Source organism: Scyliorhinus torazame, chromosome 27 (assembly GCF_047496885.1).
Source record: "Scyliorhinus torazame isolate Kashiwa2021f chromosome 27, sScyTor2.1, whole genome shotgun sequence".
Taxonomy (NCBI): Eukaryota; Metazoa; Chordata; class Chondrichthyes; order Carcharhiniformes; family Scyliorhinidae; genus Scyliorhinus; species Scyliorhinus torazame.
In genome coordinates this window covers 42,507,921-42,532,659 of record NC_092733.1, presented here as the reverse complement: position 1 = coordinate 42,532,659, position 24,739 = coordinate 42,507,921, and the positions used below count along the sequence as shown (strand labels likewise).

General features: G+C 49.9%; 1 protein-coding gene across 1 annotated transcript in view; it reads right to left on the bottom strand.

Annotated features, from left to right (window-relative positions):
• Positions 1-24,739, bottom strand: part of pkn1a (protein kinase N1a) — a 352,058-nt gene that overhangs the window by 86,674 nt on the left and 240,645 nt on the right. The window contains exons 10-11 of the mRNA XM_072491284.1: positions 19,702-19,777; positions 16,961-17,126 (exon numbers count right to left, since the gene is read on the bottom strand). Coding sequence (XP_072347385.1) covers positions 16,961-17,126; positions 19,702-19,777 — 242 coding nt within the window. The remainder of the gene's footprint in view (positions 1-16,960; positions 17,127-19,701; positions 19,778-24,739) is intronic.

Here is a 24,739-nt window from a genome sequence, read left to right as displayed (position 1 = left end):
GGTTGAATAAACTCGGTATGTTCTCACTGGAATGACGGAGGTTGAGGGGTGACCTGATAGAGGTCTACAAAATTATGAGGGGCATAGACAGAGTGGATAGTCAGAGACATCTCCCCAGGGTAGAGGGGTCGATTACTAGGGGGCATCGGTTTAAGGTGAGAGGGGCAAGGCTTAGAGGAGATGTGCGAGGCAGGTCTTTTTACACAGAAGGTAGTGGGTGCCTGGAACTCGCTACCGGAGGAGGTGGTGGAAGCAGGGACGATAGTGACATTTAAGGGGCATCTTGACAAATACATGAATAGGATGGGAATAGAGGGATACGGACCCTGGAAGTGTAGAAGATTGTAGTTTAGTCGGGCAGCATGGTCGGCACAGTCTTGGAGGGCCGAAGGGCCTGTTCCTGTGCTGTACTTTTCTTTGTTCTTTGTTCATTCTAGAACGAGGGGTCATAATCTTAGAATAAGAGGTAGCAAAGTTATAACAGATTTGAGGAGAAACTACTTCTCCCAAAGGGTTGTGAATCTGTGGAATTTCCCTCCCCAGAGTGTGGTGCAAGGAGGAGTTAGGCAGATTTTTAAAAAATATATAAGTTTAGAGTACCCATTTTGTAAGGGCCACGAAGAATCCAGCACGAGTTTCAAGGATAAAAGAAATAACATTTATTTACAATAACATATATACACACAACAGCAGCAACCTCGCTTGCTGCACACTCCTTCCTGCTGGTTCCAAACTGGCCAGCTTTATTTATACAGGGAGTCTGCTAATGATTTCTCTGCCCCCCTCATTGGGGAAGCTCATACTCCCACAGGATTGTGGGATTGTCATTAGTCCCCAGCCAGTGGTAAGCAGACAGGTTATAACATCCCCCCCAAAGTCCAAGGAATCCACCGAAGACCCTGGCGAAGGAGGGCGTCGGACTCGTTTTGCCGCAGGCCGGACACCATTTGCACGCGGCGCTGGATCAGGCGGCGTGTAACGAGACGGAGACCGGCGCTTCCGTGATGAACGGCGCGGTTGTACATCCACGGCCCGTGGGCCCGAGGATTCCCCCTCTGATGCATCCTGTGTCTCCATCTCGGAGTCAGAGTCTGCTGCCTCCGTCATGTCAGCGTCTCTATCTCCATTCGGTTCCGTAACGACCTGTGCAGGCTTCGAGTGAGGCACCAGTGGAAGATTGTGCGGACTACCTTCCCTTGTCTCTGGTTTCTGCAGCTGTAGAAATGAGCTCCGGGGGCGGGGAATCTTTTGAGGGGATAGTCTTCTGGACCGAACGTGGTCTACATGTTTGCGCTGGAGATGACCCTGGACTTGCACCTGGTAAGATATAGGGCCCGTTTGGCGAAAGATTACGCCAGGAACCCAGTGGGCACCACCAGAAAAATTGCTAACGAACACGGGATCACCGGGCGCAAACTGCCGAATCGGCCGATGCCGAGAAAATCCCTGTCCCTGCCGTTCTTGTGTGCGGCGTACCTTTGCGCCAGTGTCCGGGAAAACCATACTAAGGTGGGTGCGAAGTCTCCGGCCCATTAGGAGTTCTGCGGGAGCTACCCCAGTCACTGCATGGGGGGTGGTCCTATACGAAAACAAAAAGCGAGCCAGTCTTGTGTCTATTGATCCGGAAGACTGCTTCTTTAGGCCTCGTTTGAATGTCTGCACTGCGCACTCTGCCAACCCATTTGAAGCCGGGTGGTAAGGGGCAGTGCGGATATGGCGGATGCCGTTCATCTTCGTGAACCTCGCAAACTCCTCACTCGTGAATGGAGTGCCGTTATCCGTGACCAGCACCTCGGGGAGGCCATGCGTACTAAAAGACAAACGCATCTTCTCAATTGTTGCGCAGGACGTTGTCCCCTGCATCTTATGCACCTCTAGCCATTTAGACTGGGAGTCGATGAATAAAAGGAACATGGATCCCTGAAAACGGCCTGTGAAATCTGCATGCAAGCGTGCCCAAGGCCGCCCTGGCCATTCCCAGTGATGTAGGGGCGCGGCCGGCGGGAGCTTCTGATGCTCCTGACAAATGGAGCAGTTTTGGGCCACCTTCTCAATGTCGGTGTCGAGGCCTGGCCACCAGACATAACTCCAGGCCAACATTTTCATTTTGGTCACACCTGGATGCCCATTGTGCAAGTCTCTTAGTATCAGCTCCTGGCCTTTTTCCGGGACAATCACATGCAGCCCCCACAAGAGGATACCGTCTTCCACGCTGAATTCTGACAGCTTGGAGGAAAATGCCCGCAACTCGCCTGGGAGCTGTCTATGCTGCCCACCATAGAGGACTATGTGCCGAACCTTTGACAGGACTGGCTCCGTCTGGGTCCACTCACGGATCTGTGATACCGTGACAGGCAAGGTGTCCATAACATTTAGGGTTGCAACCACCTCACTGGTCGTGGGGGTCGACATGGGGCCGGTCGATAAAGGCAATCGGCTCAGTGCGTCGGCATTTGCAATCTGCGTACCTGGTTTGTGCTCCAGAGAATACTCGTATGCAGCGAGCAACAAAGCCCAGCGCTGAATCCGTGCGGAAGCAATGGGCGGTATTGGCTTATCCTCTCTGAAAAGTCGCAGCAGAGGCTTATGATCAGTCACGATAGTGAAATGGCGGCCATACACATACTGGTGGAAGCGTTTCACCGCAAAAACCACTGCCAGGCCCTCCTTCTCGATCTGCGCGTACTTTTTTTTCTCCTCTGCAGTCAATGTGCGGGAGACGAAAGCTATCGGTCGCTCGGCACCGTTCTCCACCTTGTGGGACAGGACGGGCCCAATACCATACGGGGATGCATCCCATCCTCGTCGCCAGTTTTGTGAGGGCCACGAAGAATCCAGCTCGAGTTTCAAGCATACAATGAAATAACATTTATTGACAATAACATATATATATATATATATACACACAACAGCAGCAACGTCGCTTGCTGCTTACTGCTTCCTGCTGGTTCCAAACTGGCCAACTTTATTTATACAGGGAATCTGCTAATGATTTCTCCGCCCCCCCCTCATTGGGGAAGCTCATACTCCCACAGGATTGTGGGGTTGTCATTAGTCCCCAGCCAATGGTAAGCAGGCAGGTTATAACAAACCAATTATTTTTTTACCCCCAATTCAGGGGCCATTTAGCATGGCCAATCCACCTAACCTACACATCTTTGGGTTGTGGGGGTGAAACCCACGCAAACACGGGGAGAATGTGCAAACTCCACAAGGACAGTGACCAGGGCCGGGATTCGAACCCGGGCCCTCAGCGCTGTGAGGCAGCAGTGCTAACCACTAGTTAGGCAGATTTTTAATTGGAAACGGGTTGAAGGGTTATGGAAAACGGGCAGGACGGTGGAGTTAAGGCCAGGATGCGATCAGCCACGGTCGAATGGCGGAGCAGATTTGATGGGCCAAATGGCCGAATTCGGCTCCGATATCTTATGAACTTATGCACGTGTCGAATTAATATCAGGGCAGTTAAAATCCCCCGTGGTTATTATTCTACTTATTTTTAATCCTTGACTCATTTGAACACTTCCTCCTCCCTTACTCCATAAAGTTTTTCATCGGTCCTTTAAAACTGAGCTTCAGCAACTCTGCTCACTCGGCATCTGTTACGGTTACTTGGCAGTGAGAGGGAACTGGAACCACCCGCGAATGGGCTCGCAGCAGTGTCGCTTCCAGCAGATTGCAAAGGAATCTCAGGCAAAGGCAGACAAGGCCCGAGGGGCAAACTCTCCTCCGAAGGGAAGGATCAAGATCAGCCAAATAGTTTAGAAAGAGTCCCCCAATTGAGAGAAGCTGTCACTCATGGAATAGAATGTAAAAAATTGTTACATTTTATATTTGTGCAGTAATGGTCTTAAAAAGCGGGTTTAAGGTACAAACAGCCAGTATGTCTGCTAATGCTGTGATTAAGGGGTTGTAAAAACGAGGCGATCATTGATTTTAACCATTTACTTATTGCAAATGGTGGGCTGATGGAATATTGTTTTTGGAGGATCCCTGGAGCGTAGATAATTTGAGGGATTTTGTTTTGGTCCTGGATAACCAGACCATGAGATATCTTGTGGAAGGAGTCAGTAGAATGCCTTATGTTTAGCGTAGTGAAGATGTAATTAAGGGGAGGAGCCAAATCTGTCCGTAGTTTCAGTTTGCCATAGGATTTTAAGTTGAACAGAAGTGTCTTGAGCTGGCTCCTGAAAGGTTCTCTCCAAGGCCTCCTCACAGAGAAAAGCGAGTAAACCTGATTGTGAACTTTATTTATAAGTGGTCTTTGAACTATATTGGTTAACTTAAATTGAGTATGTATAACTGCAGATGTAGGGAGTAAGTTAAAGTTCTCCACATGGAAAATATAAATAAGGGGGCAAAAAGAAATTAAACTAGTCAAGTGATGAAAGGGACAAACAGAGAACATTTACAAGGCTCTGCCATGGGATATAGGTTCTGGGTCTTGGCATGACCACAACTGGAGCATGTTACCATCCTCGAGCAATGACACCCACTCACTACAGCCAGGACACAAAATAGCAGCCAAGCATAAGGAACCTTGGGCCTTTGAGCCCGACCCTGCATTTAATAAGGTCATGGTTGATTTTGGACCACTTTCTCGCCCAGTCCCATATCTCTCAATTTCCTCGAGAGTTCAGTAATCTCCCCATCTTGAATGTACTCAACCACTGCCCAACCAGAGCTCTCTGGGGTAGAAAGTTCACAAAGATTCACAGCCTTCAGAAAACGACATTTCTCCTCATCTCATTCCGAACTGGTCATGGTCCAATCCTGATCCTATATCCTGCGGGAGTTAGCCTCTCCAGTCAGGAGAAACAGCCTTTTGGTGCCTACCCTGCCACATCATCTCAGAGTTCTACATCTCTCCACGAGATCGCCTCTCATTCTTCTACATGTCACACAGCATAAAGCTCTTTCCACACAACCTACCCCCACCTGATAACTCTGCTTGCCCAGGGTGGCACGTTGGCACAGTGGTTAACACGGTGAGCCTCACGTCTGTAGTGGGTAAAGTCTTGGAGGGGATTATAAGAGACAAGATTTATAATCATCTAGATAGGAATAATATGATCAGGTATAGTCAGCATGGCTTTGTGAAGGGTAGGTCATGCCTCACAAACCTTATTGAGTTCTTTGAGAAGGTGACTGAACAGGTAGACGAGGGTAGAGCAGTTGATGTGGTGTATATGGATTTCAGCAAAGCGTTTGATAAGGTTCCCCACGGTAGGCTATTGCAAAAAATACGGAGGCTGGGGATTGAGGGTGATTTAGAGATGTGGATCAGAAATTGGCTAGCTGAAAGAAGACAGAGGGTGGTGGTTGATGGGAAATGTTCAGAATGGAGTACAGTCACAAGTGGAGTACCACAAGGATCTGTTCTGGGGCCGTTGCTGTTTGTCATTTTTATCAATGACCTAGAGGAAGGCGCAGAAGGGTGGGTGAGTAAATTTGCAGACGATACTAAAGTCGGTGGTGTTGTCGATAGTGTGGAAGGATGTAGCAGATTACAGAGGGATATAGATAAGCTGCAGAGCTGGGCCGAGAGGTGGCAAATGGAGTTTAATGTAGAGAAGTGTGAGGTGATTCACTTTGGAAGGAATAACAGGAATGCGGAATATTTGGCTAATGGTAAAGTTCTTGAAAGTGTGGATGAGCAGAGGGATCTAGGTGTCCATGTACATAGATCCCTGAAAGTTGCCACCCAGGTTGATAGGGTTGTGAAGAAGGCCTATGGAGTGTTGGCCTTTATTGGTAGAGGGATTGAGTTCCGGAGTCGGGAGGTCATGTTGCAGCTGTACAGAACTCTGGTACGGCCGCATTTGGAGTATTGCGTACAGTTCTGGTCACCGCATTATAGGAAGGACGTGGAGGCTTTGGAGCGGGTGCAGAGGAGATTTACCAGGATGTTGCCTGGTATGGAGGGAAAATCTTACGAGGAAAGGCTGATGGACTTGAGGTTGTTTTCGTTGGAGAGAAGAAGGTTAAGAGGAGACTTAATAGAGGCATACAAAATGATCAGGGGGTTGGATAGGGTGGACAGTGAGAGCCTTCTCCCGCGGATGGATATGGCTGGCACGAGGGGACATAACTTTAAACTGAGGGGTAATAGATATAGGACAGAGGTCAGAGGTAGGTTCTTTACGCAAAGAGTAGTGAGGCCGTGGAATGCCCTACCTGCTACAGTAGTGAACTCGCCAACATTGAGGGCATTTAAAAGTTTATTGGATAAACATATGGATGATAATGGCATAGTGTAGGTTGGATGGCTTTTGTTTCGGTGCAACATCGTGGGCCGAAGGGCCTGTACTGCGCTGTATTGTTCTATGTTCTATGTTCTAACACTGCTGCACACCAGGGTTCAATTCAGGTCTTGGGTGACTGTCTGTGCGGAGTCTGCACGTTCTCCCCGTGTCTGCGTGGGTTTCCTCCCAGTCACAAAGATGTGCAGGTTAGGTGGATTGGCCAATGATAAATTGCCCCATAAATGTCCAAAGTTGAGGTTACCAGGATTGGGCATGGGAAATGGGCCTAGGTTTGGTGCTCTTTCAGAGACTCGATGGGCCGATTGGCCTTCTTCTGCACTGTTGGGATTGTATGAATCCAGAGCACCTTTGCTACACTTCTTCCGAAGGCAGCCACATCCATTTTCAGGCGCAGAAACCAAAATTTGGACTCGCCTTGCCTCACTCTTCCGCTCTGACTCACCCTGCCCTGCAATAAAGGCCAACATACCATGGGACATCCCAATTACTCGCTGTACCTCCATGTTAACCTGCTGTGTTCTGTGCACAAGGACACCCAAATCCCTCTGCACACTGATAATTTCTCATTTCTTTCTGCTTCCTCCCAGAGGTGATAGCCTCATCTGTCTCCACATATACTCCATCGGTCACCCCCTTATCGCTCACTCACTCACTCGTCTACATTCCTTTGCAGGCTCTATCTCCTCCTCGCAGCCAGGCTTCCCACCAGGTTTTGTATCATCAGCAAACCTGGATAGGTCACTCTCTCTTTACACAGGAAGGTGCAGCGTATATACAGCTCCTTTACACAGGAAAGTGCAGCTTATATACAGCTCTTTTACACAGGAAGGTGCGGCTTATATACAGCTCCTTTACATAGGAAGGTGCAGCTTATATACAGCTCCTTTACACAGGAAGATGCAGCTTATATACAGCTCCTTTACACAGGAAGATGCAGCTTATATACAACTCCTTTACTCAGGAAGGTGCAGCTTATATACAGCTCCTTTACTCATGAAGGTGCAGCTTATATACAGCTCCTTTACACAGGAAGGTGCAGTGTATATACAGCTCCTTTACACAGGAAGGTGCAGTGTATATACAGCTCCGGTTGAATAAACTCGGTTTGTTCTCACTGGAACGAAGGAGGTTGAGGGGAGACCTGATAGAGGTATACAAAATTATGAGGGGCATAGACAGAGTGGATAGTCAGAGGCTTTTCCCCGGGGTAGAGGAGTCAATTACTAGGGGGCATAGGTTTAAGGTGAGAGGGGCAAGGTTGAGAGTAGATGTACGAGGCAAGTTTTTTACGCAGAGGGTAGTGGGTGCCTGGAACTCGCTGCCGGAGGAGGTGGTGGAAGCAGGGAAGATAGTGACATTTAAGGGGCATCTTGACAAATACATGAATAGGATGGGAATAGAGGGATATGGACCCAGGAAGTGTAGAAGATTGTAGTTTAGTCGGGCAGCATGGTCGGCATGGGCTTGGAGGGCCGAAGGGCCTGTTCCTGTGCTGTACATTTCTTTGTTCTTTACACAGGAAGGTGCGGCTTATATACAGCTCCTTTACATAGGAAGGTGCAGCTTATATACAGCTCTTTTACACAGGAAGGTGCGGCTTATTTACAGTGCCTTTACACAGGAAGGTGCAGCTTATATACAGCTCCTTTACACAGGAAGGTGCAGTGTATATACAGCTCCTTTACACAGGAAGGTGCAGTGTATATACAGCTCCTTTACACAGGAAGGTGCGGCTTATATACAGCTCCTTTACACAGGAAGGTGCAGCTTATATACAGCTCCTTTACACAGGAAGGTGCAGCTTATATACAGCTCCTTTACACAGGAAGGTGCAGCTTATATACAGCTCCTTTACTCAGGAAGGTGCGGCTTATATACAGCTCCTTTACACAGGAAGGTGCAGTGTATATACAGCTCCTTTACACAGGAAGGTGCAGTGTATATACAGCTCCTTTACACAGGAAGGTGCAGTGTATATACAGCTCCTTTACACAGTTAGGTGCGGCTTATATACAGCTCCTTTACTCAGGAAGGTGCAGCTTATATACAGCTCCTTTACACAGGAAGGTGCGGCTTATATACAGCTCTTTTACACAGGAAGGTGCAGTGTATATACAGCTCCTTTACACAGGAAGGTGCAGTGTATATACAGCTCCTTTACACAGGAAGGTGCAGTGTATATACAGCTCCTTTACTCAGGAAGGTGCAGTGTATATACAGCTCCTTTACACAGGAAGGTGCAGTGTATATACAGCTCCTTTACACAGGAAGGTGCAGCTTATATACAGCTCCTTTACACAGGAAGGTGCAGTGTATATACAGCTCCTTTACACAGGAAGGTGCAGCTTATATACAGCTCCTTTACTCAGGAAGGTGCAGCTTATATACAGCTCCTTTACACAGGAAGGTGCAGCTTATATACAGCTCCTTTACACAGGAAGGTGCAGCTTATATACAGCTCCTTTACACAGGAAGGTGCAGTGTATATACAGCTCCTTTACACAGGAAGGTGCAGTGTATATACAGCTCCTTTACACAGGAAGGTGCAGCTTATATACAGCTCCTTTACACAGGAAGGTGCAGCTTATATACAGCTCCTTTACTCAGGAAGGTGCAGTCTATATACAGCTCCTTTACTCAGGAAGGTGCAGCTTATATACAGCTCCTTTACACAGGAAGGTGCAGCTTATATACAGCTCCTTTACACAGGAAGGTGCAGTGTATATACAGCTCCTTTACACAGGAAGGTGCAGCTTATATACAGCTCCTTTACACAGGAAGGTGCAGCTTATATACAGCTCCTTTACACAGGAAGGTGCAGTGTATATACAGCTCCTTTACACAGGAAGGTGCAGCTTATATACAGCTCCTTTACACAGGAAGGTGCAGCTTATATACAGCTCCTTTACACAGTTAGGTGCGGCTTATATACAGCTCCTTTACACAGGAAGGTGCAGTGTATATACAGCTCCTTTACTCAGGAAAGTGCAGCTTATATACAGCTCCTTTACACAGGAAGGTGCAGTGTATATACAGCTCCTTTACACAGGAAGGTGCAGTCTATATACAGCGCCTTTACACAGTTAGGTGCGGCTTATATACAGCTCCTTTACACAGGAAGGTGCAGCTTATATACAGCTCCTTTCCACAGGAAGGTGCAGCTTATATACAGCTCCTTTACACAGGAAGGTGCAGCTTATATACAGCTCCTTTACACAGGAAGGTGCAGTGTATATACAGCTCCTTTACACAGGAAGGTGCAGCTTATGTAAGGTTTTCGGGCAATTCGACCTTTTTGGAACTGCCCAAGAATAAAAACTCAGAGACTGTAAACTGACTTTTCAGCCAAGAAAACGGAACCAGTTTTCCCAGCAGGCTTGGCCCGCTGAGCTGAGTAGGGACATAAGTACATAAGTATTTACAAACCCCCCCCTAGGAGCTACAAGGAAGAAGGAGCCAGACAACGAGATAAGATCAAAACACAGACCAAGGGGCACGGGAATACACAGGGGGCCTGCCTGCAAGCAGGACAATGGGATGGTCATAGCCCCATGCAGATGTAAATGACCTGGCCTCCACCAGAGCAGAATCCAATCAACACCCCATCAACATAGCAGCTATCTCCGGAGCAGATGGAAGTCTTTGAAAATCTTCAAGGGAGCTCAACCTCGTTATCTCAAAAAACAGACTGGAGGCGGACCTAGGGGAGGTACTCCCATCTCGACAGGTCTGACCGGCTCAAAGGGGGCGGGACCAGCGGGAACTTTAAATCTTACCTTTTTCAATGCAAAAGGGGCTGGCCGATCACAGGACAAAGCCAGGTAAAACAATATAAAAGGGGCTGTGTTTTCGATTGGGGGTCTCTTCGTTCTTGGCTCGACCTCTGCACCCCTGACTTGACCTCTGCAGCCTGTGACCGTAAGTATCCTGCAGCAGCTTGCGAAACTCCCTTGACTTTAATAGTGGTTGAGGCTTTGGGGAAGGGAACTTGTTTTGTGCCTTGTGATATTGCTAAAAACTGTGTAATCATAAGAATTTTCGTTGTGTCCGCTATATTACTTTTGAATAGCCTTAGTTTGTATTAGAGCATGAGATTTTATTGTGTTTCTTCTGTTGATGATTTTGACCTGGGTTTTGCAATAAACCTTGATTTGATGATAATTGGAGTCGTTTAAATTCTTCAATCTTTCACCAGCGATCTCTGACCAAGTCATTGTTAAAATACTCCTCACCTTAATTCCGGGTTCAGGAATCGAGGGTCATCTTGAGCGATTCACTCAGGACAGACTGCTGGTTAGGGAATAAACAGCAGTGTCCTATTCTCTCTCTTGGGAAAGCTACTCTAGTGGAGTAGGAACCGGGTGAGTGTTGCACCACCGGCAAGAGAGAGAATCACCTGGGTATTGGTAGGGGTCTGGAGATCTGTGTGCTATAAGTCTCAGGCTGTCGGTTAGGAATAAACGGCAGGCTTGAATCAGTGCTCTCTTCAGTGGAAGTGTCCCAGTGCGACATCCCCTGGCCTCTGAAGTTTCAGTGCCAGCTGGAGAGAGACACACACAGATATTCAAACCCCAGATATCGGCCCAGTAGTGGAGTAGCGGAGATGGCACCCTCTACACTTATATACAGCTCCTTTACACAGGAAGGTGCAGCTTATATACAGCTCCTTTACACAGGAAGGTGCAGTGTATATACAGCTCCTTTACACAGGAAGGTGCAGTGTATATACAGCTCCTTTACACAGGAAGGTGCAGCTTATATACAGCTCCTTTACGCAGGAAGGTGCAGCTTATATACAGCTCCTTTACACAGGAAGGTGCAGTGTATATACAGCTCCTTTACACAGGAAGGTGCAGTGTATATACAGCTCCTTTACACAGGAAGGTGCAGTGTATATACAGCTCCTTTACACAGGAAGGTGCAGTGTATATACAGCTCCTTTACTCAGGGTGCGGGATGGATGGGGAATGTACAGCACAGGGACGTCGCGGAGCGGATAGAGTACAAGTAATTCAGGGGCCGAGGTCAATTATTTAAGGTGACGTTTTTACCCGAACGTCAAGTACCCACCCCCTCCCCAGAATGTCCAGTACCCCCCCTCACCTGAATGTCCAGTACCCCCCTCACCCACCCCCTCCCCAGAATGTCCAGTACCCCCCCATACCCACCCCCTCCCCAGAATGTCCAGTACCCCCCCCTTCCCCCCTCCCCAGAATGTCCAGTACCCCCCCCTTCCCCCCTCCCCAGAATGTCCAGTACCCCCCCTCCCCAGAATATCCAGTACCCCCCCTCACCCACCCCCTCCCCAGAATGTCCAGTACCCCCCCCCCCTCACCCACCCCCTCCCCAGAATGTCCAGTACCCCCCCCCCCCCTTCCCCCCTCCCCAGAATGTCCAGACCAGCGCCGCCTGCAGCCCTGGCCCAGCTTAATGAGGTCACACACATCTCTGAATGGGGAGGACTAGACCTCACTGGTCATTTTTATCTTCTGCTGTGAACTGTGATCTCAGATCAGCTGAAGAGTAAACAGGCTGCAATGGAAGAATAGGCCTGTCACACAATCTCACAAAGACATTTTAATACTTTTGGCACAAGAAATGGAGGAAGGCAATGCGGGAAATCGGAGGAGGTCTGGCTGCATTCACAGAGAGAGAGAGTGTGAGAGAGAGAGAGACAGGGAGAGAGAGAGAGACAGGGAGAGAGAGAGACAGGGAGAGAGAGAGACAGGGAGAGAGAGAGAGAGACACACACACAGAGACTGAGAGTGAGAGAGAGAGAGAGAGAGACACACACACAGAGACTGAGAGTGTGAGAGAGAGAGAGGGAGACAGGGAGAGAGAGAGAGAGACAGGGAGAGAGAGAGACAGGGAGAGAGAGAGACAGGGAGAGAGAGAGACAGGGAGAGAGAGAGAGAGACACACACACAGAGACTGAGAGTGAGAGAGAGAGAGAGAGAGACACACACACAGAGACTGAGAGTGTGAGAGAGAGAGAGGGAGACAGGGAGAGAGAGAGAGACACACACTCAGAGACTGAGAGTGAGAGAGAGAGAGAGAGAGAGACACACACACAGAGACTGAGAGTGTGAGAGAGAGAGAGGGAGACAGGGAGAGAGAGAGAGAGACACACACAGAGACTGAGAGTGTGAGAGAGAGAGACGCAGAGACTGACAGAGAGAGAGAGAGAGAGAGAGAGAGCGAGAGAGAGACGCAGAGACTGAGTGAGAGAGAGAGAGGCGCAGAGACTGACAGAGAGAGACGCAGAAACTGTGAGAGAGAGAGAGAGAGACGCAGAGACTGAGAGTGAGAGAGAGAGAGAGACAGAGACTGAGAGTGAGAGAGAGACAGATAGAGAGACGCAGAGACTGAGAGTGAGAGAGAGGGACACACAGAGACTGAGACAGAGAGAGAGAAAGAGACGCAGATACTGAGAGTGAGAGAGTGAGAGAGAGAGAGAGACACACAGAAACTGTGTGTGAGAGAGAGAGAGAGACGCAGAGACTGAGAGAGAGAGACAGACAGAGAGAGACGCAGAGACTGAGAGAGAGAGTCGCAGAGACTGAGAGAGAGAGAGAGACAGAGAGAGAGACGCAGAGACTGAGAGAGAGAGACGCAGAGACTGAGAGAGAGAGAGAGGGAGAGAGACGCAGAAACTGTGAGAGAGAGAGAGACGCAGAGACTGTGAGAGAGAGACGCAGAAACTGTGAGAGAGAGAGAGAGAGTGACGCAGAGACTGTGAGAGAGAGAGAGAGAGACGCAGAGACTGAGAGTGAGAGAGAGAGAGACGCAGAGACTGAGAGAGAGACGCAGAGACTGAGAGTGAGAGAGAGACGCAGAGACTGAGAGAGAGAGAGAGACTGAGACAGAGAGAGAGAGAGAGAGAGAGAGAGAGAGACTGAGACACAGAGAGAGAGAGAGATGCAGAGAGAGAGAGACTGAGAGAGAGACACAGAGACTGAGAGTGAGAGAGACAGAGAGAGACACGCAGAGACTGAGAGAGAGAGAGAGAGACGCTGAGACTGAGAGAGAGACGCAGAGACTGAGACTGAGAGAGAGACACAGAGACTGAGAGAGAGAGAGAGAGACTGAGACAGAGAGAGAGACTGAGACAGAGAGAGAGAGACTGAGACAGAGAGAGAGAGAGAGAGATGCAGAGAGAGAGAGACTGAGAGAGAGACACGCAGAGACTGAGAGAGAGAGAGAGAGACGCAGAGACTGAGACTGAGAGAGAGACGCAGAGACTGAGAGAGAGACACAGAAACTGAGAGTGAGAGAGAGAGACGCAGAGACTGAGACTGAGAGAGAGACGCAGAGACTGAGAGTGAGAGAGAGAGACGGAGACGCAGAGACTGAGAGAGAGAGAGAGAGACTGAGACACAGAGAGAGAGATGCAGAGAGAGAGAGACTGAGAGAGAGACACAGAGAGTGAGAGAGAGAGAGAGACAGAGAGAGACACGCAGAGACTGAGAGAGAGAGAGAGACACACAGAGACTGAGACTGAGAGAGAGAGACGCAGAGACTGAGACTGAGAGAGAGACGCAGGGACTGAGAGAGAGAGAGAGACTGAGACAGAGAGAGAGACGCAGAGACTGAGAGTGAGAGAGAGAGAGACGCAGGGACTGAGAGAGAGAGACTGAGACAGAGAGAGAGAGAGACTGAGACACAGAGAGAGAGAGATGCAGAGAGAGAGACTGAGAGAGAGACGCAGAGACTGTGAGAGAGAGAGAGAGAGAGAGAGAGACGCAGAGACTGAGAGTGAGAGAGAGAGACGCAGAGACTGAGAGAGAGAGAGACTGAGACAGAGAGAGAGAGAGAGACTGAGACAGAGAGAGAGATGCAGAGATGCAGAGAGAGAGACTGAGAGAGAGACACAGAGACTGAGAGTGAGAGAGAGAGAGAGAGAGAGACAGAGAGAGACAGAGAGAGAGAGACGTAGTGACTGAGAGAGAGAGAGAGAGAGACAGAGAGAGCGACGCAGAGACTGAGAGAGAGAGACACATAGATACTGAGAGTGAGAGAGAGAGAGACACACGCAGAGACTGAGTGAGAGAGAGACACAGAGACGCAGAGACTGAGATAGAGAGAGAGAGTCGCAGAAACTGTGAGAGAGACACAGAGACTGGGAGAGAGAGGGGGAGAGAGAGAGACGCAGAGACTGAGAGCGAGAGAGAGACGCAGAGACTGTGAGAGAGAGACGCAGAGACTGTGAGAGAGAGAGAGCGAGAGAGACGCAGAGACAGAGAGAGACGCAGAAACTGTGAGAGAGAGAGACACAGAGACTGAGAGAGAGAGGAAGAGAGAGAAAGAGACGCAGAGACTGAGAGTGAGAGAGAGACAGAGAGAGAGACGCAGAGACTGTGAGAGCGAGAGAGACGCCGAGACTGAGAGAGAGAGGGAGAGAGAGACGCAGAGACTGAGAGAGAGAGACGCAGAAACTGTGAGAGAGAGAGACACAGAGACTGAGAGAGAGAGGGAGAGAGAGAGAGAGACGCAGAGACTGAGAGTGAGAGAGAGACAGAGAGAGAGATGCAGAGACTGTGAGAGCGAGAGTGTGACGCAGAGACTGAGAGTGAGAGAGAGAGACAGAGACAGAGACAGAGAGAGACTGAGACAGAGAGAGAGAGAGAGAGACTGAGACAGAGAGAGAGAGAGAGAGACGCAGAGAGAGAGAGACTGAGAGTGAGAGAGAGAGACGCAGAGACTGAGAGACGCAGAGACTGAGAGTGAGAGAGAGAGACAGAGAGAGACACACAGAGACTGAGAGTGAGAGAGAGAGAGAGAGAGAGAGAGAGAGAGAGAGAGAGAGAGAGGCGCAAAGAGTGAGTGAGAGAGAGAGCGAGACACAGAGACTGAGACTGAGAGAGAGAGAGAGCGAGAGAGACGCCGAGACTGAGAGTGAGAGAGAGACAGAGAGAGAGGCGCAAAGACTGAGAGTGAGAGAGAGCGAGACGCAGAGACTGAGACAGAGATGTCGAGACTGAGAGTGTGAGAGAGACAGAGACTGAGACTGAGAGAGAGAGACAGACACAGAGAGAGAGAGAGAGAGAGAGAGTGAGCGACAGAGACTGAGACACAGAGAGAGAGGGAGAGAGAAAGACACAGACAGAGAGAGAGAGAGACACAGAGAAAAATTCACCGACAACCTTTCTTCAGAACTGGTGAATGTTAAGAGATGAGCCAATGAAAATGGGTGGGTGGCAGGGACAGAGAAAGGGGAATGTCGGTGATCGGGTGGGCAGCAGGTGTGATAAACATTGCAACAAGGAGGTGGCGAAGGATAGAGACAACAGATAGATCCAGAGGGTGGAAGGCATGGCAGATCCAGCAAAAGACCAGAAAGCTCCCACGGCCCAGAAAGATGGTGGGGAACTGTGGGCAGGCATCAGGACTGTGAACGTCCCTCCTGGGCCCAGCCTGTCCTCCCAGTGGGATCTGGGTGGCCAATCGCCTCACCACCTGCTGAATGAGAAACCGGGAGGCGTGGGTAAGGTCTGAAGCTGTTAAGACTTAACGGCGAGGATGGAGAAAGGTGCTCTTCCCCAAGCCTGTACCGAGCTGATTGGAACGGTGTAGTGGGACGTGGACAGAGAGCTCCGGGTGTGACCGGCCGCTGAGGGGGAAATCTTGCAGACCACACAATCTGGTCTGGCAGGGTAGACACCGAATGGGAGTTTGGTCTGTGTGTACAGGAGTTTGAACAGCATACTCCAATCAGTCACTGACTTGTGCTGGAAGAAGTGTTTGCAGTCCTGGATGAGGGAGTGGAGCTGGTGAAAACGCAGGCGCTGCTGCTCCCCTACTTGCCGGGGAACGTGTACAGTTAAAAGTGAGCTGACGATTCAGGAACGAACCGAGATGCCGGAGGGAAAGTTCCTCCCAGAATGTTGAAAGGATTGGGGAGGGGTGGGGGGAGATGTATTCAATGTTGGCACTGGAGGTGGCGGGAATGGGAGAGGGTGATCTGTCCAACGTGAAGACACCAGCGTGGAAGCAGAGGGGACATGGAGGAGCTCGATCAAGGCTCTGTAAGGCGGGGTGAAAGAGTTGAGAGCAATAAATGACAGAGGCACAGGGCCCTGACACCACGGTGCAGAGAATCCTGGGTTGAAGAAAACGCGACACATTTTGGAAGCTCTGCTACGGAGGAGATCAATGGAAAGAATTGGTGAAAGTGGGAAAATGGGATTTACAGGGAGCAGGGTGGGGGAAAGTAGAATCCAGGTCGCTGGGGGAGTCAGTCAGCTTCGAGTCGGCACTAAGAGACAGCCTATCCCCGGATGTTGGAGATGGGAAAGTTGAGCAAAGGATAGGATGACTCGCAGAGGCAGATCAGAGGGAAGTGAAAACTAGAAGCAAATTATAAAGTGACGGCGAGAAAGAGAATCGTCAGCAACACAGTCACCAACATAAAGAGATAAAGAGGTGAGGGGTGAAGGGGGTCAGGAACAGGACGTCCTGGTGTGAGGGGTGAAGGTTAAAGGGACCGAATGCCCCGTTGAAAAGGAAAGTACCCGGAACTCGGAAAGTGGGAGTGGTTAAAGGGCAGAGGGCAGCAGCAAGTTGTGGGCCTGTGTCAGAAGAGACTAAATAAGGACAAATGAGAGGGGAGAATTTCAATACATCTTAATACTCTACGCAGTCAATGAAGACAGGAAAGTTTAGCATAGTGTGCAGCTGTGAGCTTGCACTCTTACCCAGGCATGTTGGTGCTCAATGTCTGCCTGCCGTCAGACACAGCAGTCATGTAAGATGAGGGACTATATGTTCCTGTGGAATTAATAGCAGGAAATGCTTTCCTCAACAACCGACCCCAAGTGGCGATGTTAATATTCATCTGAGGAGCTCGCAGGAAAGCCTTCCCTAAAACATAATACATGAGGCAGCAAGTTAGTAGGTATAGCGACCCATGGACATCACATTCGACAGCTCCTGCAGCCAACACTGCACCGTCACCGTGAACCAGTCTTAGCCTCACCACTCTCAAAACACATGTCAACCACTCCTCCCGTTACTGCCCCCTAGACCGTAGCCTTCCTCTGCTCGACGTCAAGGTAATCCATCCGTTATTCTGCATCGATTCCACGCTACCTTCGGAGCAGGTGAGTTGTTGTCACTTTCTCAGTGGTTTGGGTGCCCGAGAGCCAGGCTTGCTGGTGACATTATGTCGAGGAGGTGGAAAGTTGCAATGGGGCATCGATTGATTCAGGAAGTGGGAAAACTGTAGCAGATGGAGGGGAACGATGGAAAGCACGATGGGTGGTGCGATGGAGGGCGGCAAGGTGGCACAGTGGTTAGCACCGCTGCCTCACAGCGCCAGGGACCCGGGTTCAATTCCGACCTCGGGTGTCTGTGTAGAGTTTGCAGGTTCTCCCCGTGCCTGTGTGGGTTTCCTCCGGGTGCTCCGGTTTCCTCCCAACGATGAGGTGGATTGGCCATGCTAAATTGCCCCTTAGTGTCCAAAGGTTAGATGGGGTGATAGAGTTCCAGGAATAGGGCGGGGGGGGGGGTAAGAGAGTGGGTAGGGTGTTCTTTCAGAGGGTCGGTGTCGACGCAATGGGCCGAATTGTCTCACTGTGCACTGGATGATTCTGTTGGGCTGAGCCTGGGCTCAGGAAAGATGGACCAGAATATTTTCTAATTGGCGAGCAGCTTGGGGCCAAAGTCAGAAATCAATATAAAGCAGAAGGTCCAAAATGTCCTTTTATGTTCGAAAACACCAGAAGGGGATCCTGCAGCGGAAGGTGCGGCTGCTTAGGGAGGAACAGGAAGAGGAATGCGGAATGGGGTCATACTGAAGGAGCGCAGATGTCTTGGACGTTCGTAGGGCTGGAGGTTACTGAGAGGGGGAGGTGTGCGGCCATAGGAGGGTTTGAACAAGAGAATGATCATTCTGAAACACGTGCACTCCCAGACCTCATGGAATGACTGCCTTTATCTCAAGCAGGCCCCAATACATCGGATGAATTTTGGCCTTGGGAGGGAAGCAGGGTTACAAGAATGATGCCTGGATTACAGAAGTTACGAAGAGAGATTACTCAAAATAGACCTGTCTTCCCCACTGAAATTTGAAAGGTTAAGGGGTAATCCGATCAAAATATTCAAGATATTAACACGGAAAGACAGGGTAGGTAAAGACAAACAATTTCCGCTAGAGATTCTAAAACTAGGAGGCAGAGTCAGGAAATTAGGGACAGTCTGTTCCGGAGTGATATTCGGAAGAACTTCTTCACTCAAAAGGCTGGTAAATGTTGGGACTCTCTCCATGTGGGGTCGCTGGGTGGGTCGGCGTTTATTCCCCATCCCGAATTGCCCTTGAACTGAGGGATTTGCTCGGCCATTTCAGAGGGGGGCAGTTAAAGAGTCAACCACATTGCTGTCGGTCTGGAGTCACATGTAGGCCAGACCGGGTCAGGGCGGCAGATTTCCTTCCCTAAAGGACATGAGTGAGCCCGATGGGTTTTACGACAATCGATAATAGTTTCACGGTCCCAGCCGAGCCGAGATTTATATTCCATATTTAGTCATCGAAGGTTCCCCAGCTGGCATGGTGGGTGTTATAACCTGCACGCATCTTACGGGCTGGGAACGATTGACGACCCCGAAATCTTGCAGAATACCAGCTCCCTCGATGCGGGGGCGGAGGACCGTTAACGATGGTCACTTTGTAGAAATAGAGTCGGCCAGTCAGGCACCAACCACAGAGAAGTAGGGAACTAATGGAGCTGTACATGCTCGTCAAGCGTAAAATAAAATAAGTCTCGACCCACTCGGTGTGGACTCTTCGTTCCCCCCCCCCCTCCTTCACTGAGATTTGAACCCGTGATCTCAGAGCATTAGACGGGGCCTCTGGATTACTCGTGATTTTACCTCAACGCCGCCATCTCTCCGCATTGGATTTGTCCATTGAGGTTAAAGGGGCCGAGGCTTCTTGGGGGTAACGCTGATGAAAGGGTCAGAGAGCAAAGAACAGAGGTGAACGTTTGCTTTTCAGACTGGGGGCGCAGGGGAAAAAAATAACTCGCCCCCCCCTCAAAGAGGAATGGCAGACAATATAAACGGAGCAGCAAACAGAAGGCGAGAATTCTGGCTGTACGCGATCCTTCGAGTGGCACGTCAAGTGGAGAAAGCAGGCACGAGGCTGAAGGTGCGGAAGAAATTAAATACTAGTTTTAAAATATTGCGATACTTTCCAAATCGTCATGTCTTCAGCTCCTTCGACTGAATGGCAAATTGCTTTTAACAGTTGTTCCGTTTAACAGTTCAGTGGACAGTTCACTTCGCCCCACATCTCCTCCCACGGAACTTTATCACCCTTTCTGGGGCAGGTGGTGGGACTGAGATGGACAAAGTCCATTTAGCCCCATTTAAAGCAGCTGAAAGACTGAGAATGGAACTGAGCAGGTCTGACCGCCGGATTGGAATAAACTCACTCTACCTTGCTGTTTGGAGAAAATCTTCTTCTGGCGCTGGAGTTTGGGGATTCTTTCAATCACAGGGTTGGAGAATGTGACCTGAGAATGACAAGGGATACCAGCGTGGAAGTCAGTTCGATATCACAACCAACCGCAAAACAAATCGCTTCAGCTGCTTAACTGTGGAACCCACCTCAAAGGAATCTGCTTCCGACAAACGGGACTTGCTCGCATCTAGGCACAGGCGGATGTATCAAAGCAGGCAGACATATAAAACTCTGTGTCCATATAAAGAACAAAGAACAAAGAAAAGTACAGCACAGGAACAGGCCCTTCGGCCCTCCCAGCCATGCTGCCCGTCCAAACTACAACCTTCTACACTTCCTGGGTCCGTATCCCTCTATTCCCATCCTATTCATGTATTTGTCAAGATGCCCCTTAAATGTCCCTATCGTCCCTGCTTCCACCACCTCCTCCGGTAGCGTGTTCCAGGCACCCACTGCCCTCTGCGTATAAAAAAACTTGCCTCGTACATCTACTCTAAACCTTGCCCCTCTCACCTTAAACCTATGCCCCCTAGTAATTGACACCTCTACCCTGGGAAAAAGCCTCTGACTATCCACTCTGTCTATGCCCCTCATAATTTTGTAGACCTCTATCAGGTCACCCCTCAACCTCCGTCATTCCAGTGAGAACAAACCGAGTTTATTCAACCTCTCCTCATAGCTAATGCCCTCCATACCAGGCAACATCCTGGTAAATCTCTTCTGCACCCTCTCTAAAGCCTCCACACCCTTCTGGTAGTGTGGCGACCAGAATTGAACACTATACCCGTAATACTTATTGCATTAAAACATATGCACTTCAGGCCACCAGTCCCACTGTTTTCAGCAACATCTCCCTGTCTGCTCTGCCTCAGAGCCATACTGTCCCTATTCCCTAGTTCTCCCTCAACTTTTTCACCTTCTGACCTATTGCTCCCGTGCCCACCCCCCTGCCATACTAGTTTAAACCCTCCCGTGTGACACTAGCAAACCACACGGCCAGGATATTTATACCTCTCCAGTTAAGATGCAACCCATCCTTCTTATACAGGTCACACCTGTCCCGGAAGAGCTTCCAGTGGTCCAGATAATGGAAACCCTCCCTCCTTCACCAGCTGTTTTGCTGCTCTTTTTTAAAAATATATTTTATTCAAGATTTTTTTGGCCAAACATAACAGTACGTAGTGTTTCTTTTAAACAACAATAAAGCAATATAAATAATAGTGGCCAGTTTTAAACAAATAAATAAATAATATATAAACAGAAACAAAAACCAAACTAAATGGCAACTGCCTTGTCAAAAATAAATACTCTCCAAAGATACAATCCAACAGTCCAATATACATTACCTAAAACAAGTGCCTATACATATCCAATAACATCCCTGAGAGTCCGTCCGATTCCTCCCCCCCCCCCCCCCCCCCCCCGGGTTGCTGCTGTTGTCTCTTCTTTTCCATTCCCTCTATCTTTCTGTGAGGTAGTCGACGAACGATTGCCACCGCCTGGTGAACCCTTGAGCCGAACCCCTTAGTACAAATTTAATCCGTTCTAACTTTATAAACCCTGCCATGTCATTTATCCAGGTCTCCACACCCGGGGGTTTGGCTTCCTTCCACATTAACAATATCCTGCACCGGGCTACTAGGGACGCAAAGGCCAAAACATCAGCCTCTCTTGCCTCCTGCACTCCCGGCTCTTCTGCAACCCCAAATATAGCCAACCCCCAGCTTGGTTCGACCCGGACACCCACCACCTTCGAAAGCACCTTTGCCACCCCCACCCAAAACCCCTGTAGTGCCGGGCATGACCAGAACATGTAGGTGTGATTCGCTGGGCTTCTCGAGCATCTCGCACACCTATCCTCTACCCCAAAAAATTTACTGAGCCGTGCTCCAGTCATATGCGCCCTGTGTAATACCTTAAACTGAATCAGGCTTAGCCTGGCACACGAGGACGATGAGTTTACCCTACGTAGGGCATCAGCCCACAGCCCCTCCTCAATCTCCTCCCCCAGCTCTTCTTCCCATTTCCCTTTCAGCTCATCTACCATGATCTCCCCCTCGTCCCTCATTTCCCTATATATGTCCGACACCTTACCATCCCCCACCCATGTCTCTGAGATCACTCTATCCTGCACCTCCTGCGTCGGGAGCTGCGGGAATTCCCTCACCTGTTGCCTCGCAAAAGCCCTCAGTTGCATATACCGAAACGCATTCCATTGGGGCAACCCATATTTTTCCGTCAGCGCTCCCAGACTCGCAAACGTCCCATCTACGAACAGATCTCTCAATTGTGCTACCTCTGCTCTTTGCCATGCTCCAAATCCCCCATCCATTCTCCCCGGAACAAACCTATGGTTATTTCTTATCGGGGACCGCACCGAGGCTCCCGTCTTTCCCCTATGCCGTCTCCACTGCCCCCAAATTTTCAATGTAGCCACCACCAACGGGCTTGTGGTGTATTTCTTCGGTGAGAACGGCAACGGTGCCGTCACCATAGCTTGTAGGCTAGTCCCACTGCAGGACGCCCTCTCCAATCTCTTCCACGCCGCTCCCTCCTCTTCTCCCATCCACTTACACACCATTGAAATATTGCCCGCCCAGTAGTACTCACTTAGGCTCGGTAGTGCCAGCACCCCCCTGTCCCTACTACGCTGCAAAAATCCCCTCCTCACTCTCGGGGTCTTCCCGGCCCACACAAAACTCATAATACTCTTCTTGATTCTTTTGAAAAAAGCCTTCGTGCCCACCACCGGGAGGCACTGAAACACAAAGAGGAATCTCGGGAGGACCACCATTTTAACCGCCTGCACCCTACCTGCCAGTGACAGGGACACCATGTCCCATCTCTTAAAGTCCTCCTCCATCTGTTCCACCAACCTCGTTAAATTAAGCCTATGTAATGTACCCCAATTCTTGGCTATCTGGATCCCCAAGTACCGGAAGTCCCTTGTTACCTTCCTCAACGGTAAATCCTCTATCTCTCTGCTCTGCTCCCCTGGATGCACCACAAACAACTCACTTTTCCCCATGTTCAATTTATACCCTGAAAAATCCCCAAACTCCCCAAGTATCCGCATTATCTCTGGCATCCCCTCCGCCGGGTCCGCCACATATAGCAACAAATCATCCGCATACAGAGATACCCGGTGTTCTTCTCCTCCCCTAAGTACTCCCCTCCACTTCCTGGAACCCCTCAATGCTATGACCAGGGGCTCAATCGCCAGTGCAAACAATAACGGGGACAGAGGACATCCCTGCTTCGTCCCTCTATGGAGCCGAAAATAATCAGACCCACGTCCATTCATGGCCACGCTCGCCATCGGGGCCCTATACAGCAACTGTATCCACCTGATATACCCATCCCCAAAACCAAATCTCCTCAGCACCTCCCACAAATAATCCCACTCCACTCGATCAAATGCTTTCTCGGCATCCATCGCCACCACTATCTCCGCTTCCCCCTCTGGTGGGGGCATCATCATTACCCCTAGCAGCCTCCGTATATTTGTACTCAGCTGTCTCCCCTTCACAAACCCAGTTTGGTCCTCATGGACCACCCCCGGGACACAATCCTCTATCCTCGTTGCCATTACCTTGGCCAGAATCTTAGCGTCCACATTCAGGAGGGAAATAGGCCTATAGGACCCGCATTGCAGCGGGTCTTTTTCCTTCTTTAGGAGGAGCGATATCGTTGCCTCTGACATAGTCGGGGGCAGTTGCCCCCTTTCCCTAGCCTCATTAAAGGTTCTCATCAGTAGCGGGGCCAGCAAGTCCATATATTTCCTATAGAATTCAACTGGGAATCCGTCTGGTCCCGGGGCCTTCCCCGCCTGCATGCTCCCAATCCCTTTCACTACTTCCTCCGTCTCAATCTGTGCTCCCAGTCCCGCCCTCTCCTGCTCCTCCACCTTAGGGAATTCCAGCTGATCCAGAAAACACATCATTCTCACCTTCCCAACCGGGGGCTGAGCTTCATATAATCTTTCATAAAATGCCTTGAACACTCCATTCACTCTCTCTGCTCCCCGCTCCATCTCTCCCTCCTCATCTCTCACCCCCCCCTATCTCCCTCGCTGCTCCCCTTTTCCTCAGTTGGTGGGCCAGCAACCTGCTCGCCTTCTCCCCATATTCGTACTGTACACCCTGTGCCTTCCTCCATTGTGCCTCTGCATTACCCGTAGTCAACAAGTCAAATTCTACATGTAGCCTTTGCCTTTCCCTGTACAGTCCCTCCTCCGGTGCCTCCGCATATTGTCTGTCCACCCTCAGAAGTTCTTTCAACAACCGCTCCCTTTCCCTACCCTCCTGCTTTCCTTTATGTGCCCTAATAGATATCAGCTCCCCTCTAACCACTGCCTTCAGTGCCTCCCAGACCACTCCCACCTGTACCTCCCCATTATCATTGAGTTCCAAGTACCTTTCAATACACCCCCTCACCCTTAAACACACACCCTCATCTGCCAATAATCCCATGTCCATTCTCCAGGGTGGACGCTGTTCTTTTTCCTCCCCTATCTCCAGGTCCACCCAATGTGGAGCGTGATCCGAAATAGCTATAGCCGTGTACTCCGTCCCCGTCACCTTTGGTGCCCTGCCGTCCCCGTCACCCCGTGCCCTTCCCAAAACAAAAAAGTCTATCCGTGAATAAACTTTGTGGACATAGGAGAAAAACGAAAACTCCTTACTCCTAGGTCTACTAAATCTCCAGGGGTCTACTCCTCCCATCTGCTCCATAAAGTCCTTAAGCACCCTAGCTGCAGCCGGCCTCCTTCCGGTCCTGGACCTCGATCTGTCCAGCCCTGGGTCCAGCACCGTATTAAAATCTCCCCCCATTACCAACTTCCCCACCTCTAGGTCCGAGATACGTCCTAACATTTGCCTCATAAAGTTGGCATCATCCCAGTTCGGGGCATATACGTTCACTAAGACCACCGCCTCCCCTTGCAATTTGCCACTCACCATCACGTATCTGCCGCCACTATCCGCCACTATGGTCTTTGCCTCAAACATTACCT